General features: G+C 35.6%; 1 protein-coding gene across 3 annotated transcripts in view; it reads right to left on the bottom strand.

The window, feature by feature from the left end:
• Window positions 1-2,274: 2,274 nt before the first annotated feature.
• Window positions 2,275-21,139, bottom strand: part of LOC142342809 (uncharacterized) — a 110,820-nt gene continuing 91,955 nt past the window's right edge. For 2 of the 3 annotated variants that reach the window (XM_075394389.1, XM_075394390.1), the window contains 11 exons: window positions 20,271-20,462; window positions 19,671-19,867; window positions 19,040-19,319; window positions 18,726-18,865; window positions 14,925-15,069; window positions 8,556-8,711; window positions 7,863-8,060; window positions 4,019-4,186; window positions 3,350-3,502; window positions 2,811-2,963; window positions 2,275-2,578 (listed from right to left, as the gene is read on the bottom strand). In XM_075394389.1, coding sequence (XP_075250504.1) covers window positions 2,463-2,578; window positions 2,811-2,963; window positions 3,350-3,502; window positions 4,019-4,186; window positions 7,863-8,060; window positions 8,556-8,711; window positions 14,925-15,069; window positions 18,726-18,865; window positions 19,040-19,319; window positions 19,671-19,867; window positions 20,271-20,462 — 1,898 coding nt within the window. In that variant the 3' untranslated portion in view covers window positions 2,275-2,462. Of the gene's footprint in view, window positions 2,579-2,810; window positions 2,964-3,349; window positions 3,503-4,018; window positions 4,187-7,862; window positions 8,061-8,551; window positions 8,712-14,924; window positions 15,070-18,725; window positions 18,866-19,039; window positions 19,320-19,670; window positions 19,868-20,270; window positions 20,463-21,139 lie in introns of those variants that run through there. The other variant, XM_075394391.1, reaches the window with a different exon arrangement.

Raw genomic sequence — 21,139 nt, 5'->3', positions numbered from 1 at the left:
CAAAAACAATTGATTTTTTTTTCTTCTCCTAAATCGAACGCTGACGTCATAAATACTAAGTGACAAAGCAACACAAAGAATGACCAATAAGTGCACAAATAAAAAAATGTTACAATCTCAGTGAAAGTGAAGCAAAGATATAAACTCGACACTATTAGTCTATCCTTTGACGTCTCATTATGGAGCAAACGAAACCTATGCTTAAAGATAGTCAGCGACAGGAGAATACAAAGAACTAAAGAAACGGTCAAAGGAAATCACTAATATGTTATATAGTCAAGTATTATCTTATCCGAAAAAAACTGTAGGCTGCAGAAACCATCAGGTAGCTTCACTTATGAACCATTATTTATGAAACAATGAGTTTTTCATCATTGCGATTAAATGAACAGACGACAATGAGAACTATACATATGGGCAAACAAAAAAACTTGGTAGAATTTTTTGGAGAAAAATAATGCTAAAGTCATAATAAACCAATTGCTGAGCATGGAAAGCAATTAAAAATTCCCCTTACGGCTTACTAGAAAGCCAATGAGAGCTGTCGGTAATGAGACAGAGATTTCTTTTTTCTTGTGTGCAAAATTTTTTAATTTTATATAAATATTCAAATACTCATTGGTAAGTAAAAATGTCGAGGTGAACTGCATTGTTAGCTGTAGACAGCAACAAAATAGACTCAATTGTTTATTGTGTAGAGCCGACGAAACTTGTCAATATTGAAACTAGACTAACAACAAGACAATGAAATGAGCGATAATTAGTTTTTATGGGCAACTAGTAAATCAAAGTGAATTTCGTACATATAAACTGCTGCTCGACGAATTCAAAAATTTATCAATTAGAAAACATATTCTAATAGCATTCAGGACAAAAATTAGTGGATAAACTCAGAACAGAAGTCAAAGTTGCTCGAAAAGCCAAAAATTCATTCAATCGCAAAATTTCAGTCGATTTGAAATATGAGCAAGTTAAAAATACTGTTGTTCCGCTCCTCTGATATTGACTAAAATCACGCTCACAATTTGATTTTACATTGACATACTAATCTAAAAGTAACTAAAATCTAGTCTATTGATGAATAGAAGTAATAGAAAAATAAGCAATATTTGATAACTATCAAATTTGGAAGAGAGCGCACACCGACCTCGCCTTCATTCAAATTACGGTATTCTATTTAACAAACTGAAAGTTCGAAAAAACTGAACTCCAATATAACATTAAAAATAAATTTTGCTTTTTAAAAATGATATCTGGACTATTCGCTTGTCTTGCACAATGAATTAGGAAGAACAATGAAAAGTTTCAATACAGTCTCAAAGCTTACTTACTTTATAAATGTCTGTTAGCTGAAACGGTGTTCAATCGCGAAGTGATTTTTTTTGTACATGTCCGCTAATTTTGTTTCTCTGAAGTATCCAGAAAAGAATCTGAAAGGAATACTGAACAGGTAAAGGCAAAAAATGATAATAGAAAAACAGTTTTTTTTTCAAAATATATTTTTTATTGAAATTTTTCCAGCACTTGGCAAGGAAGGCAGAAAACCTCATAAAAATTATCTGGAGAACATTTCCAAACTCAGTCAATTTTGCCACAAATCGGTCTTCATAGCTAAATGAAACGTTACCATTCTAAAAATATTCTAACTGAGCAGATTTTGATGACAAAATTTAGTTGACCTGTTTTAAAATTTTTGTTAACTTATGATGCTAACAGTGTCAAACAAGAAAATCATAGATACTATAAAGCATGTGAGAAATGTAACTTTTAGGGCAAATTGCTGGGGGCGGGTCGGTCAAATTTTCAAGACTAAGAACTGTCTTTCGCACCCTGAATTGTCTTCTCAGAGGTTTCAGTGAATCGCATACTTAGAGAGCAGTAAGGCTATAGGAGAGCTGCTCAGCCACTTAATGCCCTCCGGGTGTTACCTGTTTATCTCGTTTTTGAGGACGAAAAGTCATGGGTCAAGCAAAAAATCGCATAAAAGAGACTACAGGGCTAACTTCCTTTGAGAGCAGTTAAACAGCGCTTTTTCGAGAGGTAAAAAGGCGTCCACAAGTCATCATATGATTCCAGAGCACAAGTCGGTACGGTACGTTCAGACGGTCACTGACGTGAAGTGTCCATGACCGGACCGTTTCATATGGTAAGAGCTCATATCAAGACCCGGTGCGTAAATCTTCGGACCGGATATCGGACGGTCTCGATTTCCGCCTGGGACCTCAGCCTGTTTCCACTTCGCGGCTGGTGAAAAAGTCTATATTATTTTTCAGTTAAATTGAAAGAGAAACTGACAAAATTCACATTGTCATTTTTCGATGAACTTTGACCAGCCCAGTTGTTAGTCACACCGCTTTCATGACACATTTATTTCATCAAAACCTCGCAAATGATTTGATAAAGTACAAAATCTAGTTTTTTGTTAGTATTATATTAGTATATCAGGGATGCCAGACAGAAAATCAGAATAGTTTCTCAATTGTGATGGATTGGCTACTGGTTCCGTAGAAGTTAGAGGCAAAGCATGTAAAGGTATCTTTTTTCTGGGTCAGATCGGATGCTCGGATTTCCAGAAGAGCTGAAAAAGAAAACAAATGGTATATAGAAGTAGTAACTAACTGTATAGAAATTATGCAACAAGAACGCAGAAATGCGCTGAAAATGTTAGGATGGTTGAAGGCATATTGCGCTAAACGAAATCTTAATCTTAAACCGCCATGTAACTGCCATCGACGAATTTCCGGCAACGATTTCCGTCAACTGAAGACCTGAGCGCCTATATAAACTGTTGAGTTTAGTGGCATACATACCGTATGAGCCCATGCTCTGTTGGGTGCTGGTCGCAACCCAGTTGATCCTGACAGGGTCAGTGCGCGACTTGACCATGCAGAATAACCGCACAATTTCGTCCGATTTTTCCACCACCACTGACTTGGGACTCACAGACACTATCGGGGCGCTCTCTGGAAGAACCAAAAATGCCAAAAGATTACGTCAAAATGTACACTCAGTTTTTTAATATAGATGAATAGACGCGAGAACGATCAAAATATAATTCCACAGATGTCCTTCTCATTTGGTTTTTAATGAAGTGATTATGAGAATCTTGAAAAGGTCTGGTATCTGGTATTCAACATATGCCAAAATAAGACGCTTAAAACTAACTGTCAGATGGTAATTTAACAACTCAGAGGCGTCGTGGTTATAAATCGTGGGGACTAAGTTCAGACAGCTTCAAAGTCATAAAAGCCGAAGTACTAAGATTTCAAATTAGAAATAATTAACCTGATTTAAACACCTCCACGTTCCCAACAATATAGAAAAATTATTGTAAATTGAATAACTGAACCTGGCAGAGACGGGTCTGCAAGGAAAGAGAGTTGGGCTGATCCCGAATACTTGTTCTGATCACGAGTCATCACAACACACGTGAACACTCCCGCGTTCTCCAATCTAGCATTGTTCAACATCAACATCGTGGGACTCACCGGTAACACGTTTCCTGTTGATAAGACAAAATTATCAATCTAGGTCGGCTGTTTCTTTCTGAAGATACCAACAACAAATATTGTTTAACAACTGACCGTTCTTATCGGATTATGGCAGTGAGATGATTGAGTTGATATAGTTTATAGCAGTCCGATTGTGGGTTATTTAGACTGTTTTTTGTCTAATAAGTACATGAATAATCAAAATGGGATGTTCAAAAAAGTGCCCAAGTTCGAATTGGACACATCCAAGAAGCAAAACTAGTTCAAGTAAAACTACTTATCCAATGGAAGCCATTTCCTTGTCAGAAGCGAGATGCAAACACAGGCTGAGGAGCGCGCCAATAATAAGATGTTTAAAAAGTCGGCTTAAAGTCTAATCATGGCAGGCTGCGTCCAACAATGGCTACCTTTTTGGAAGATTTAACAACGAGCAAGTAAAAAAAAATTAGCTATGTCCGATCAGGACCCATTAATGTGAGTAGGAGTCAGATCATTAAGGCGCAAATCGAACTAAAACCTGTTCATACTTGGGAAGTCGTATGAGTCATTGAAGAGCCAGTTGAGTGAGACAACCTCAGATGGGTTCACGGACATGCTTCCCCTGCCTCCATTTACAAGAGAACATGTGATGTTGTAGTTGAAGGGAGAAGTCTCCCAGATCTCAACCAGCACTTTGGGGCTCCCACCATCAACATCTTCAAAACACATGGATACAAAATTGAATTATAGCTGACATATATTCAGAACATAAATTACAGAAAAGTAAAAGTTACCAGTTGCTTCCTGAATTTTAAAATCATGTCTCGCGTATACTAATTTCAAGAATTCTCCTATCGCTTAGTTTCCACTATAAGGCGATGTCCTCCTAAATTACGTCCCAAAAAACTTTAAGCCAATGATAAAATAATTTATCATTGGCTTAAATTTATCATTGGCCCAGAGCAACAATGAGATTGCTCTTCTTGAGATCTTCGAAAATTGTCACGAGAAAAAAACAGTGCCCCCAAATAATTAAAATCTAAAAACTTGGAAAATCGTAGCACAACAGTACTTGAATTAATCGATCAAAGAATTTTTCAAACCAAAAAATCAGATGATGACTGCTGTTGGGGATCTTTTCCGTTTGTGTCCCCAGTACGTTAAGCACCACCCAGTTACAGAGCCCGTGCCATTACATAGTAAATCATTATTAAAACTATGACACGTGCGTCTGGGGGGTTCAAAAAATATGCACCCACTAAGCGTTGGTGGGGGAGGGAGGGGGGACACATGGAAAAGTGCCGCTTGTTAAAAGTTCTCCCGAAATCCAAACAAATTTTTCAAATACCACTTGCTAGCTGTACTTTGAACAAAGATAAAATTTTTCAAGCCTTAATGCCATTCGCATTTCGTTACATTTGCTGCATAAAATGCACGCGTAATGCTGCATTTGTATTATCCGTGGATAAAATTCACGTGTTTCAACAGATGCTGACCAGCAGATGAGCAGACTCCAAAATTGAATTTATATACTTAACTTAGGCTTGAGCAGTCAATGGACCCAAGCAAAAATTCAGTAGGGAAATTTCTTTCTCTTGAGCAATTGATTACATCACTCAAATCCTATAAATCAAAAAGTAATTGTTTCCGAAAAAAATCGACGCGCACAAAGAAGGCACCTTGATAATGAAAATATAACAATCAAAAACACCAAGAACAATAGAAATGGAACAAAAATTACTGATCATTTTCAAATGATTTTTCTACCATTTACGGCAGTAGTGTCCACAATTATTGGCAAAGTTTGACATTTTCTCCGCTCGACTGAAGATTCAGCACACGCAGAACAAAAATAATTTTATGTACTTGAGAAAATGCGATAAAAATAGCAAAAATTAACAACAAATCCTTGAGTTTGAAAATTGTACTTGTAAGTAAAAAAAATATTTTCAAAATCTTGAATTTTTATCTTGTTTTTCCAAAAAAAGAACTTTAAAAATTCAGCTAATTTCACATATAAAATTTGAAGAATGAATTGTCGGTTGCGTCTGCATGCGTATTTATAATAACTAATGTGGTGCTCACTGGTTCAAAAATGACCTAATCCGTTCTATACTAAAAGAACGAGAATTTGTATAATTCACGAGAATTCACCCTTTCGGAGGTGCAAAATTCTAAGCAATCGAAACTTTTGAGAATTTTTTTAAAAATACATTTAAATTTGAGAAATATGAAGATCTTCCTCTTGTGAGTATAGCCTGGCAATTAAATAAACATTTGATATCTATGCCATAGCTGAAGACTGAAACTTACCCGGCAGATTGCCGGAAAACAGCCGCCATTGATTCCAATAAGCATGATTGGGATTGAAAGAATAGAAGATATTGAAAAAAAAAAAGATTTTTGTACAAAAACATTTTTTAAGTCCGATTTATTTTGATGGAAGTTCGTAGTTGAACATACTTCTGTTTCTTAGAGAGAGGCTACAGGGGCTACTATCAAAATCTATAAGCATTAGAGATGGTAACTAAGAATTATAGGAACGACGTTCAAATAGCGGGCATCTAAAATTGGGCTTGATGGGTTTATCCCGTTTCTGTTTCTGACTTCAATTTTTTATACTGACTCAGTTCATTTTGAATTGCTTTGCCGAGCAACTGATGTTCAAAATCACGATTAGCAGAATGAGAGAAACTAGCCTAGAGAAGTCAAAAAAATTTCACGCAAAATGTTGAAAAGCGGCAAAATGAGGTAAAGCAAAACATTTTTTTGTTCGACGAAGTAAAAAAACATAGCAGGATAAGTCCTGTCGTACAATTCAAAGAATTTTCATCGATTAAACAGAAAACTAGACCTAGAACGAACTATGAATGAATTGGGAAAACCATTTAGATAAAAAATAAATCAAAAATCGAAAAAACAGTAAAAATCAAATTGAAATTGCCGTATGTGAACAAAAAACCACTCACTAGCGAGAAAGCGAATTTTAGAGCGAGAAAAATTCACGCCGCAAAACCACTCGCTTTTTCGCTCCACTTCCTGTTTCGGCGTGTCCAAAATGACTACTCCAATTTGACTTCAAAAATCATGAAAATGTGTGAACAGATCTTAAAAACACAGCGCTCCAATACAATTCAACTTTTTGAATTGTAAAAAATTAGGATCGCTATAATAGCCGGCTGAGAAGATGAGGGCGGCTTTTAAATACTTAAAGATTGCCGGAAAATAGCCGCCGTTGATTCCAATAAGCATGATTGGGATTGAACGAATAGAATATATTGAAAAAAAAAGATTTTTGTACAAAAATATTTTTTAAGTCCGATTTATTTTGATGGCATTTCGTAGCTGAACATACTTCTGTTTCTTAGAGAGAGACTACAGGGGCTACTATCAACACCAATAAGCAATACAGGTGGTAACTAAGACTTATAGGAACGACGTTCGAATAGCGGGCATCTAAAATTGGGCTTTATGGGTTTATCCCGTTTCTATTTCTGACTTCAATTTTTTATACCGACTCTGTTCATTTTGAATTGCTTTGCTTAGCAACTGATGTTCAAATTCACTTTTAACAGAATGAGAGAAGAGAGAAACTAGCCTAGAGAAGTCAAAAAGATTTCACGCAAAATGTCGAAAAAACGGCAAAATGGTAAAGCGAAAAAAAGTTTGACGAAGTAAAAAAAAAATACGAGCGCAATAATAGCCGGCTGAGAAGATGAGGGCGGCTATTAAACACACAATACAAGCATTTCAGAGCGCATAATACTGAGCTGAAAAAAAACAAGAGTTAAAAATCTTTGCTTATAATTGTTCACATCTTCGGTTGTGCTATCTCCAGCCAAACAATCATTTGTCTTATCCTGCCTTCCTAAATGTGGGCGTTGTTCAACAGATAGTAATCACCGTTTCAGAGGCAAAAATTGCGCAAAAAATGAAACTCTTAATTGAAACTTACTTTATTTCTTGAAGTACTTCGTTGCGCAATTTCAAGTTCCGGGAAAAATTTTGTCACCGTGAACAAACCTTTCAGTGGTTTGTTCGCGGTTTATCCAGTTATGTTTTTATTTCAGACAAGCCATTTATTAAAGTCATTGAAATTCTCAAAAAAGTATAACTGTTTAGAATGTTTAAAACAGTGAAAATAATAGTAGGTTGACAAGATTTTCCTATTCATCGGTCTTGTTTCCAAAAAAGAGTGACTTCAAATAGTACTCATATTTGTTGCGAATCATCAATTAATTTTTTAACCTCAGAAATAATTAGTTTCCTTCGAAAACGTGTCTAATGTGCTTTTATTGGGGAACAATTCAGCAAAATACTGGCAACATTATCTGCAAACGCATATTGACCCTTCTTGACCGTCTAATAATAATAAAAATTGAGCTCTCCTACCATTGGGATCAATAGGCAACCCTGGAGTGTCGGAGGGATTCACATCAGTACCATTGCTACTATCTCCTGGAGCATCAGTGACATTGACAAAGACAGACACGAACTGCTGCTCATTACCATGACTACCAGAGCACATGTAATTGCCACTCGTTTGTATTTTCCTATGTAATAGGGTGTTCAGCGTCACAGCAATCGAATCTGGAAAAAAAAGTTTAGTACGTCGTTTTTCTTCCCTTCTTAAGAGCGAATAAACTGTTTCCTCTCACAAGATCTACGGAGAGGATATTAATAGTAAACATAACAGACTACCGTCGGACAATTTGATCTCAAACAACAGGTGAGGTACTGACGTTGGTTGTAGCTAGATTAAGAAGAAGGCGCGGATAAAAGCAGCAGGAGGGAGGGGGTCTGCTGAGGGACATTGAAGTAAACTTGATTTAAATTTAAAAAGTTCTTTGGGACTTGGTCCCGACGGTAAGCAAAACGTAATAGAAATTGTTTCCTAGGGAGTCAAGTTTCCGCAGAGGACTTTATTGAACATACAGACTTCACAAAAATGCTAAATTATGGTATTGAAACTGAATCGGACTTTTCTACGAAGAGGTTTAATCTAAAGCCAATTTCCCCACAAAAATGATCCCGTGTTTGTGCACGAAGGAACGACATTCAGAAATAGACACTAAACATACCTACCTGGCAGTCTGAGTGAGTTGTTGTAGTACCAGTCGATAGTAGGCACTGCTGTCCCATTGGTGACGTGACACTTCAAGGTCACATTCTGACCCCTGGCTACTGTCAATACTCCCTTGTCACTCCGAGGGAAGATCTGGAGCTGGAACCAAGTCTTAGCTGAAATAATCGAAGACTAGCAGGCCCGCAAAAGCATCACCAGCAAATCATCTAAAAGAATAGAAGGTTAAAAATCGGTTTTTTGCACCACCTGGGGCTGGAACCTATGCCCCTCGTTCAAAAGCAATAGGTATTACGTTTCGTCACCGATGTGTTTAGTTTGAGTATATTACACTACGTGCCAACAATTTTTTGTTCAACCACGTTTTCTGCTTTACCATTTTGCATATTTAAGGAGCGCTAAGACATGTACAGATAACGATATTCTACATGGTGGCATAGTGTAACTCATGTTCTACGTTAGGCTGCATGTATAAGGAGCGTTTATAACATGCGATGAAACGGAGCTTAAACATACAAAAGAGAAAAGGGAGAAGAAAAAAACAAAAGACAAAAGACAGGAAAGAAAGAAAATGAACGCAGAAAAAAGAACATGAAAGAGATAAACAAAAGAGAGAAAAGGAGAGAAAATAGAAAAAAAACAGAACAAAAGAGAAAAGACAGAGAAATGAAACACAAAAAAGAAATAATGAAAGTGGTAAAAGAGAAAAACAAACGAAAAAAACCAAGACAGAAAAGAAAAAGAGAACAGAAAGAGTAAAGAAAAAGAGAAAAGAAATCGACAAACGAAAAACAGAAATGAAAGAAAAGGGAAAAAAAAGAAAAAGCAAAAGAGAAAATAGAGAAAAAGCAAGAGAAAAGGAGAGAAGACAGACAAAGAAATGCAGAAAATGAACAAAAAAAGGGGGAAATAGAAAAAAAAGAGAGAAAAGACACAGCGAAAAGAAAAGAAGAAAAAAGCAAAGAAGAGAAGAAAGAGAGAAAAGAGAAAAAAGGAGAGAAAAGAGGCAGGAAAAAAAGAGAAACGATAGAGAAAAAAGAGAAAAAAACGAAAGAAAGAAGATAGAAAGAAAAAGGAAAGCAGAAGAAAAAGAAGAGAAAAGAAAAGGAGAAAAGAAAGAACAGAAAAAAGAAAAGCAGAAAAGAAGAACGGGACACAAAGAGGAAAGAAAGAGAGAGACAAGAGAGACGAAAACGACAGAGAGAAAAGAGAAAAGCAAGACAGAAAGCCGAGGCATAAAAGAAAGGCAGAAAAGAAAGAAACGCAAGAGAAAGGAAAAACAGAAAGAAAAGAGAAAACAAAAATCTAAATAAAAAACGAAAAAGAGGATCGAAAGAGAGAAGAATGCGAAGGAAAGGCAAAAAAAGAACAAAAGAGAAAAACAGAAAAGAATGAAAAGATGAAAAAAAGAAACAAAAAAGAGAAAGCCAGAAAAAATAATAGAAAAAAAAGAAAAGAAACGAGAGAGAAAAGTAAGGAAGAGAAAAGAGCAGAAAAGAGAGAGGGCAAAAAGAGAAGACAGAAACAAACGACACAAAGAGAAAAGCAAAGTAAGAGAAAAGCGAGTGAGAGAAGAAAGACAGGAAAGAGAAAAGCAAGAGATAAAAAGAAGGAAAGAAAAGAGAAAAGAAAGCGAAAGGAAGGAGAAAAAACAAGAGAAAAGGAAAGAAATAAGACAGAAAAGAAAAAGCAAACAAATGAAAAAGAAAATACAACACGGAGAAATGAAAGAGAAAATCAATTAAGAAAAGAAAAGCAGAAGAGAAAGGAAAGAAAGAAAAGAAAAAGAAAGGCAGAAAAGGAGATAGAGAAAAGAAGGAACCAATAGAAAAAAGAACAAAAAAAGAAAAAGAAAAGAAGGACGGAAACAAAGGACAGAAAAGAAAGTCGAAAAGCACGACAGAAAAGAAAGAGAGAAAACGAAGAAGAAGGGCTGACAAGTAGAAAAGCAAGAGGTAAAGAAAAAACAAAGGAAAGAGAAAATAATAAAAAAGAGTAAGCCAGAAAAAAAAAGAAAAAAGAAAAGAAACGAGAGAGAAAAGTAAGGAAGAGAAAAGAGCAGAAAAGAGAGAGCGAAAAAAGAGAAGACAGAAACAAAAGACACAAAGAGAAAAGCAAAGTAAGAGAAAAGCAAGTGAGAGAAGAAAGACAGAAAAGAAAGAGAAAAGCAAAAGATAAAAAGAAGGAAAGAAAAGAGGAAAGCGAAAGGAAGGAGAAAAAACAAGAGAGAAAAGGAAAGAAATAAGACAGAAAACAAAAGGCAGACAAATGAAAAAGAAATTACAACACGGAGAAATGAAAGAGAAAATCAGTTAAGAAAAGAAAAGAAAAGCAGGAGAGAAGGGAAAGAAAGAAAAGAAAAAGAAGGGCAGAAAAGGAGATTGAGAAAAGAAGGAAACAATAGAAAAAAGAACAAAAAAGAAAAAGAAAAGAAGGACGGAAACAATGGACAGAAAAGAAAGTGGAAAAGCAAGACAGAAAAGAAAGAGAGAAAACGAAGAAGAAGGGCTGACAAGGAGAAAAACAAGAGGTAAAGAAAACACAAAGGAAAGAGAAAATAACAAAAAACTAAAGAAAAAAACCGAAAAGAGGAACGAAGGAGAAGAATGGAAGAGAAAGGTAAAAACAAAAAGAACAGAAAAATAGAGAAAAGAAGGTGAAAAAATGAGAAAGTAAACAAACAAAAGAGAAGAAAGGCAGCAAAAGAAGAAAGGCAGAAGAACAAATCCAAAAGAACACAAAATAAAGATGGAAGAGCAAAGAAATACAGAAACGAAGACAAGAGAGAGAAAACCAAAAGAGAAAAAAGAGAAAAGAAAGACAGTAAAAAAAGAGCAAAGAAGATAAAAAGAGAAGTCGAAAGCGGAAGAGAAAAGAAAGCAAAGAAAAAAGAAAAGAAGACAGAAAATATATAGGTAGTGACACGGAAAATAAAGAAAAAGAGAGTAAAGAAAGCGAGAAAAACAAATCAGAGAAGAAGAGAATAGAGAAAGAAGAAAGAAAAAAGCAAGCGAAAAAGGCACAAAGAAAAGACGGAAAAGAAAGAGAAAAATAAACGATACAGAGAAGAGACAAAAGAAAAAGATAGAGGAAGAAAGAGAAAAGAAAGAAAAGGCAGAAGAAACACAGTACAGAAAGAAAAAAGCAAGAGATAATCGAAATAAAGGAAAGAAAGAAGAGAATCGACAGACGGACGAAAAGAGAAAAAAACAAATAGAAAGCAAAAGAAAGAAACAGAAGGGAGAAAAAGACAGAAAAGATAGAGAAAAGCAAGACCGAAAAGAAAGATAGAAAAAAAACAGAAAGGAACGACAGCAAAGAAAAAGAAAAGCAAAAGAGAAAAAAACCGAAATTAAAAAAGATATAAAGAAACTAAAGAGAAGCGGAAGAGGAAATAGAGAAAAAAGAATGAGAAAAAGAAACAGACAAAAGAAAGAGAGAAAAAAGACTGAACAACAGAGAAAAGACAAAGAAACGAAAGAAAGAAAAGACAAATGAAAAAACGGAAAAGAAAAAGAAAGAAAAGAGAGAGAAAACAAAAAACGCAAGAGAAAAGAAAGGCAGAAAAGAAGAGCAGAAAAAAGAGGAGGATGAAAAAAGAAAGACAAACCAAAGACAGAAAAGATAGACAGGAAATAGAAAAAAGTGTGATAAATGCAAGAGAGAAAAGCAAGAGATGAACGAAAGAGAAAAGAAACAAGAGAACAGACAGAAAGAAGAAAAAAGAAAAAAAGCGCGAAGAAAGATAAAAGAAAGAAACAGAAGGGAGAAAAGAAAGCGAGAGAAGAAAGACGGAAGAGAAAAAACAAAAGAAAGGGAAAAGAAAGACAAAAGATGGACAGCAAAAACAGAAGAGAGAAAGAAAATCAAGAGAGAAAAACAAGAAATAATCAAAGAAGAGGGTAGACGGACAGACGAAAACAAAAAACAAATAGAAATATAAGAAAGAAACAGAAGGGAGAAAAAGACCAAGTAAGAAAAGTAGGAGAAAAGAAAGAGAAAGGAAAGAAAGAAAAAAAGGAGGAAAGCAACAGAGATGAAAAACAAAGGAAAAAAAGATACGAGAAACTAAAGAGAAGCGGAAGAGGAACAAAGAGAAAAAAGAATCAGAGAGAGAGAGAGAGAGAGAGAAAGAAACATAGAAAAAACGACAAAAGAGAAAAGACAGAAAAGGAATACAGAAAAGAAAGAAAGCAAAGCCAATGAGAAGGGGAGAAAAGAAAGAGCGAAAGAAGAAGTACAGAAAGAAAAAGAAAGACGAAAGAGAAAAGCAAGAGAAGAAAGACAGAAAAAAAGCAACAGAAAAAAGCACAAAAGAAAAGAAAGATAAAAGCAAAAAAGAAAAACAGAAAGGAAAAAAGATGCGAGCAACTAAAGAGAAGCGGAAGAGGAACAAAGAGAAAAAAAATGACAAAAAGGAAAACAGAAAAGAAACAGACAAAAGAAAGAGAAAGAAGACTGAAAAAGAGAGAAGACAGAGAAACGAAAGAGAAAAAAGACAAATGAAAAAACAGAGAAGACAGACAGGAAATACAGAAGAGAGAGAAAAACAAAAGAAAGAGATAAACCGAAGATACAAAAGAAAGAGGACAGACAGAAGAAAACAGAAAAAAGCGAATAGAAAGAGAAAAAGAAACAGAAGGGAGAAAAGAGACAGAAACGAAAAACCGAAAAGAAAGCCCGAAAAGAAAAACGGAAGAGAAAAAAAAACAAAAGAAAGCGAAAAGAAAGACACAAAAGACAGACAGGAAACACAGAAAAGAGAATGAAAAGTCAGAAATAATCGAAAGAGAAAAAAGAAAGAAGATAAAAGACAGACAGACGAATACAACAAAAAAATCGAATAGAAAAAGGAAAAAAACAAGAGAGAAAAAGACAGAAAGGAAAAACGAAAAAAAGAGAAAAGCAAGAGAGAAAAGAAAGACAGAAAAAAAAGCAACAGAGAAACGAACGACTGAAAAGCAAATAGGAAGAGCAGAAAGGAAAAAAGATACGAGAAACTAAAGACAAGCGGAAGAGGAACAAAGAGAAAAAGAATGAGAAAAAGAAAGACAGATAAAAAGAACAGAAAACAAAGAGAGACAAACAGAGAAAAGAAAGATAGAAAAGAAAGACAAAAGAGAGAAAAGACAGAAAAGTAGCACAGAAAAGAAAGAAAGGAAAACGAAAGAGAGGGGGAGAAAAAAAGGTCGAAAGAGAAAAGAAATACAGAAAAGAAAAACGAAAGAGAAAAGATACAGAACAAGACAAAAGAAAGAGAAAAGAAATCGCAATCTTTGTTGAGAATTTAAAAACGCTACACAAAATCTTGACCGTGTTGCAATTCTATCTAGGTAATTCAAAACTTCATCATCATTTTTCATCATTTAAATGGAAAATTTTTCATCTTCGATTTCATTTCGGACTTCATTTCATTCAAGGACCGTTTTCGTGTGACAAATTTTTCGGCGATGGAATAAATCTTTATAAGCAGGTTTTCAGTCATTGACCTATTTTGGCACAGGCAGGTTTCCGGAGTAGGACAGTTTTTTGGTCACTGACCTATTTTTGCATCCACGGCTAATCATTCATTGACCTTTACGTCATAGGTAGCTTTTAAGTCACTGACCTATTTTTGCATCCGCAGTTTTTCGGTCGTTGACCTTTTTGGCACAGGCAGCTTTTCGGACATTGGCAGCTTTTCGGTCAATGACCTATTTTTGCATCCACGGCTAATCAGTCATTGACCTTTACGGCATAGGTAGCCTTTCGGTCAAAGACTATTCTGGCAATAGCAAGCATGCATGCAAAACGATGTGGCGCATGGTATTCAGTGGTTCTCTGTCGACGTTGAATTAATAGATGCTTAACAGCAAGGGATTTAGCCTAGTGGTTTCCGAACGTTTTTATACCCTGATCGAACTCAACAGACCCCGGTTCGAATCCCCCTCGCAGCGCTCAAAATGCATGCAAAACGCTGGGCTGCATGTTTAAGGGACGCTAAAACATGGGAAGATTAGGAGCTTAAACATGGTGACATAGCATTCGAGTTAGAATTAATATATAGATAAAGAGTACATTTAAATGGAAAATTGCGGAATTCATTACAAACTATGTAAACCAAATCCGCAAAAATTTTGTTAATCGCGTAGGAAAATAGCTAATTCAGTAAACCAATAGTTTTGTCTATTATAGTGATCTTTCACTCTTAAAGTAGCTGTAAGTGAGCTCAAGTACTTTCATCGCGAGGTCTAAAAACACTTATTGAAAAATCATTTAGTCGGTTGACTTTGGATAACTCTTAACTAACAAATAATTAGTTATCTCCCAAATATGCTCAAGCAAATGCTGAAGAGAGTCAGAAGGCCGCATGGAAAAGAAAAACGTCTAACATCTTTCAACTAGGAGATAGGTAATCTGTGCCTTGACATAGGCCATAGTGGGAATTGAGCATGTGTACACCCCTGTGTCTGCTCTGCGCAGTCGAGTGAAGAGGAGAATAGACACTGCATAGTCCGTGAAGGATTCAGTCGTGATCTAACAACAAACAAACTACTGCAACACATGTTGACCATGTATTTATTCTATTACGATATTAAAAAAGATCGGGCTTGTTTATGGGCATGTGGAAAATGTCTTTTACAGATGAAAGTCAGATAATTAGTTTTAAAATGCCAATAGTTTTGCGAATTCCAAACATACAGATTGCTGGAACATACAGATTACAGGCAGATCGCTGGAAAATAGCCGCCGTTGACTCCCATAACCCCGATTGGGATTAAAAGAATAGAAAAAAAATGAAAATTGAATTTCGTACAAAATATTTTAAAGTGAAAACTATTTGATGTCATTTTGTAGTTGCACATACACCTGTTTCATATTGGGAGGTTGCAAATGCCAGTATCAATAGGCAGTAGAGATGGTAATAAGACCGAGGCATTAAAAAAGCAAAAACCGAGGCAAAATGTAAATTGCTGAAAGTTGAATCTAAAAGTCTAATATTTGCATTACATGGCCAAAAATAATTCCTAGCACTCCTAAAGTAATTCCTAAAATAATTCCTCAAAACGAAGCATTTCACTTCCTGTTTCAAATACCCTTCAAAATTACCCATAAAAAACGTTCCACCAATACTCCCCTTTGAATCGCAATACAAACAAGGCTCGGTAATGTGCGATGGCACATAAGGTTCCGACCCCACCAATCCACAATTTTGACATAATTGTCTACCAAATGAGGAACAGATAGAAAAACCCAAAAATCATTTTTTGTGAATCCCAAAAAAAAAACCCAAAAAAAGCCCAAGTATTTTTCAAAAAAATTGTGTGTGAACAATAAGATAGTCTCCAAAGGAAATAACTCAGTGGAGTAAACATTGAAGCATTAGATTGCTGTGATATGCCGATATTAAGAAAGCGAGTCAAGACGAACAGCAAAATCAAACAACAACAACAACAACAACAACAACAACAAACATTAATTACATCAAAAACTTTATGTCCGTTTTAAAAAACAAAATTTAATAACAAAGTCAACATACCGTCAGATAAACCTAAAACTAAACAAACTAACTTAAAAACCAGCAAAAAAGATATGGATCAGTCCATAAGAAAGTTTGGTAACAATTAGACAAAAAAAGAACAAAAACAGTAAAGTTAAAAAATTCGCTTATTTTTTTAAAACAATTAACTTCAAAGTAATGAAAACCATTTGAAATCAAGTAAAATATCCCAAAAGTTTACAACTAGCAAGGTTTCTATAGAACAGCATTAGGATCTGTCCTCATTCATTCTTTTAAGCGGCTAAAAAGAACAACAAAGAAACAACAAACAAAAATTCAATTGAAACTTGCCAGAAAACGCACTCAAAACCTTCAACCCATATTTTGGCCCACAAAATATATTCGATTGCGCCTTCTTCAAACACCGATAATGTATTATGTGGCCAAATATTAGTAAGACTAGGTAACAAGTAGACAAAAAAGAGGAAAGGGCAAAAGTATGTAAAAATTTTGATTTTTTCCGAAATAAAATTATATCCAAAGTCATGAAATTATTAATTACAAAATGAAAAATTTAAATAGGATCGTTTATTCATCCAAATGAAGCCTTTGAGACCTGCAATTATCCAGATTATGTCTTGCGTCTACAAAAAGAACGTCAATTATGACAAAAATCAAAATAAATTACTTTTTTGTGAAAAACCGGTGTCGAAGTCAGTAAGGTCATAACGCATTCTTTAAAAAAACAGATTTTGGGACATATATCCCTTTCGAAATCTTCACTTGACACCCATAATGTCATATTTGACCTGTAATCAACGAGATCAGGTAACAAAAAGAAAAATAAAAAGAACAAACTTGCGAAGTTAAAGTTTTTTTTCAGTTTTGGAAAACGATTGTTTTCAAAGTCATGAAAGCCATCAGCTATCTTTTAATATCAGAATATCGGCTCATCTATTCTTCCAAGAAAAGCCAGTGAAACCTATCAATATACAAGAAATTTCATACGACCAAAACGACAAAGTAAAAATGACAGTTAAAGAAAAAAACTAAAAAACTCAATTAATTTCTTCAAGAAAGAAGTGTCGAGGCCGTTAAAACGATAATCTATATCTTTCAGGATTTTAATATGTTCAATTGTGTTTTATTTTGAACGCTGAAAATATGATATGAGAACTGCCAATAATGTGATAACGTGACTAGAAAACGTGAAAAACTGGCAAAAATCTAAAAACAAAAAAAGTCTGAAATCTAGTAGTATCCAAGCCAGAAAACAATAACTTCAGGCTTAAAACCGCAATCGAGACTAAATTTTAAATCAGTAGAATGAAGAAGCATTCTTTCTTTGCTGACACTAAGCTACAAGTTGACCAAATTAAGAAAAAATTAGAGGAAATCTTCATTAAGCCCTTATTTATTTAAAAATCAATTATTTTTAAAAGTCGAAACCATCAGAATCTTTTAAATGAAAAAAAATGCATTAGCTTGGAGCTGCTTAAGAAACCAATTGGACCTCTCACTCCTGAGCTTTGATTTGATAAGTTCTGTTCTTTATTATTAAAAAAAGGTCTTTTTTCAAAAAGAGAACGACTGATTCAATCCGAATTCTTTTAGGATTGTAACAATCCAAGATTGGCCCAAAACTAGCCCTGCTGTTGCTTATTGTCCGTTAGGAACAATTGATTTTTCGAATATTGTAGATATAGATAATTTGTTAGTTAAAAACTCAAAAATAAATTCTGCGGTTTTGATAATCAACGAGTAAATTTAGCAAAAAACGGCAGAGTTTTAACTACAGTGCACTTTCAGCGGACTCTGAAAAAGAAATAACCCCCCTTTGAGTCTACAAAGATCGTATTAGTGTTGTTTGGAGGTTTACTGCCGGCAAATTTAATTAAAGGGGACTAAAGTAGCTTATTTCGTTCTGTTTTTGATGAAAAAGGCTGAATTTTGAAATATTTATCCAGAGTTTTTGATAAAAAAATTAAATCAGAAAAAACAACAATGCTTCTTTGTCTTCAAAAATAAAATCAACGATACTATTCCTAAAGTTTTAACAAATTTTAGCAAAATCGACAAAAATTTGGGCAAAAATCTGAAAATGTGAATAAAAACAACATGAATTCACTCTACTTTTGTCAGAAGTTTAAACCTCGATAACTCCCTGTAGAAAACGAAAATTAAAATCTTTTTAACTCCATATTCTACGCTGGACGAGCTTTCTAATGATACCAGTCTCAACTCTCTACGATGAATATATCGATCGGCGAAAATTGACTGAACAAAAAAACCCATTTGAGTATATAGTTCCTCCCCCCTCAAGAGGGGTCGGAACAATAAGGCCATAATAATAGCCGGCTGAGAAGATAAGGACAGTAATTAAAAACAAGATATTCAGCAGAGGACTTGAAGCATTGAACTTCAATGCTTCTAGTCACTTATGTACATGTCATATAAATCTGATGATGTCACTTCAAGAAAGCCTGGCGGTGGCCGACAACGGAGCAGCAGTTCGTGATGTAGTTCAAAACTTCGAGTGATTCTAACAGTCACGCAACATTGCTTGATACGCCCACTTTGCAATAAGGTTAAAATTTAAATGTGACACTGATTTTGGGAAAACTTTAGGAGCTCTGGAATTTAAAAACCTGCGAGTAGTTTTTCAAGTGTTAAAAAGAGGCAAAATCGCAACCTTGGCAAACAGTTCATTGATGGATGCATTGGATCTTTGCCACGTGATCAGCATTGGATCTGCTCCCCACACGAGACACTTGAGCTGAATCGGCTTGCCCTCCATCCCAATGTAACTGCCAGAGTCAACAACCAGTGACACTAAAAAGATACCCTACCATATTGTACTTAATGATAGATTTGTATTCCTTTTATAGACGTAACCTTGCACATTTGAAAAGCACAGTTTTGTATTTCGACGAACTGCGAAACAGTTGTCACTCTTAATTCAAAAACTAATATTGTTCGCCGTGTGCACATCTTAACATCAATAACCATTCTGCTTTGTAGCACTATTGTCAATTCCACCTCCACTGCCACCATCATTCTCTCCACTTCCCCTGTTTCCACTTCCACCTGAAGAAGTCAAGACGACCAACTTCACAGCAGCGTAAGCTGACTCCCCGTCTGGGTGGTAAGCTATACAAGAATATTCGCCCTGGAGAGACTGGGAGGCAGTGGATACTGCCAGAATGTTGGATGACGGGAGAACCTGGATGTACTGGGATTTGGGCAGTTGTCCACCTCGGAATCTCCACATTATTGTTGGAGCTTTCTAAAATTGACCGGAGATTGCAGCATTGTGAGACGGTAAGGGCTTGTTAAACAGTTTTAGAGATAGTCAAGGTTAGCTGATAAACGATAATGTTTGAAAATTTCGTCGATAACTGTGCCGTGTATGCTTTTGCCAAAAAAACACTCAAGTAAGACAAAATAAGTTTAGCCGGAACTGGCCACAAACTGATGAATAATAGAAAAAAAACCCAAAAATTCCGACCCATAGTTTTGCCCCATAAAGTAAACCACGAGATTTTTCCATTTTCAAAATATGTAGCCTAATGATCAAAAGTTCCCCTTCGACGTAGAATACCGATTTGTCAGTTAAACTAGTGAAAGTAAGGCTCACGTCCGATTTGACGTTGCACTTGAATGCCGCGTATTGTCCCTCTTTGACAGTGACTTGTGTGGCATTGAGAGATGCCTGGATGCGACTTAACCCAGTCATCTCCACTTGCAACAAGGCAGCTTTCGACACAACTGGGGTGGGTTCTTCATCTATGTACACTGCGCACTGGTAGCTGCCAGAGTGTCTGATTTGGACGTCTAAAGTACATCTTGTCCATTGGGGAAATTACAGTATTGAAAGTCATGGGCATCAACGGACAATCTATTTCTTAATGTGGAAAGCGAAAAAAACGCTCATTTAGAAAGGATTGCTGGGATCTATTCTGTTTGCCCCCCCCCCCTCCTCCAGTGATTTTTCATGCCCCTATTTGCAAATTATATGTTGTCATATAGCACGTTACTCTAAAAAAAAATAGCTCGTGCGCCTGGGGGGGGGGCGTAGAAGATATAAGCCCACTAAGCTTTTGGGGGGGGGGGGGGGGGCAAACAGAATAGATCAAACTGCTCTTTAACATATAACCTAAATCATTCTACTTAAACTAGTTGAAACTAATACTATTAAATATCAAATAGTCATATTTAAGTTATACGAGTAAATTACCGCGTATGTTGAGAAAAGTATCCTCAGTCCAATAGCTCCCATCACCTGTTGTAGCAGAAACCCTAGTGGAGTTGTGATACCAGATGATAGGGGGCGAAAGTGGTAGCTCAGTAGAACACAAGAACTGCACTGACTCCCCATTGAATCGTTTCATACCAGCAGGAACCACTTGAGGCGCACCCTCCACGAATCCTGCAAATATTTCAGGCAGTTACATTTTTTGGATCAGTTTTGTTTTTTGTTTCGCAAAGTACCGTTTATGAGCCTCAACAGCAATTTAGCTTTTAATATAGCACATTATTATATGTTAAACAAGCACCAATCTTCTTGGCAGAAACGCTCCAATCTCCTTAACAACCATAAAAATCGACGCTAAGACTAAACATAGCTGGCAGATTGCCAGAAAATAGCCGCAATAGATTCGTAGATCGGCAGTCTAAAAAAAACAGTAAAAAAGACAGACCAAAAAAACTCGTCTTTTCATTGAAGGCTGATCTGTTATATTTTGGTAAAAAAATCTGTATTCTGCATAAGTTATTGCCGCCTCTATTAGCTGATCTCAAATAACCTTCATTTAGAGTGACACACACCCATTTGACCTTATCTCTGTGAATTAAAGTAAATAAAAGTCAATTTCAAAGTGAGGAAGTCATGTGTGATGAGGTAAGTCAAGTGTGACCAAAAATTTAATCACGCGAATGAACAAAAAAACTCGCTCCACTAAGAGCGAAAAATGACGTCACATATGCAATTCAGTTGAAATTGCATGAACGAATGAACAAAAAGTGGCTGTGACGTCATATGGTCGTAACAAAAATCATGACGACGAAATGAAAATAAAAAACATAGCCGAAAGAATTCCGGAAGCG

The sequence above is a fragment of the Convolutriloba macropyga genome, chromosome 7 (genome assembly GCF_964194025.1).
Source record: "Convolutriloba macropyga chromosome 7, txConMacr16.3, whole genome shotgun sequence".
Classification (NCBI taxonomy): Eukaryota; Metazoa; Xenacoelomorpha; order Acoela; family Convolutidae; genus Convolutriloba; species Convolutriloba macropyga.
This window is presented reverse-complemented; position numbering and strand designations above follow the sequence as displayed.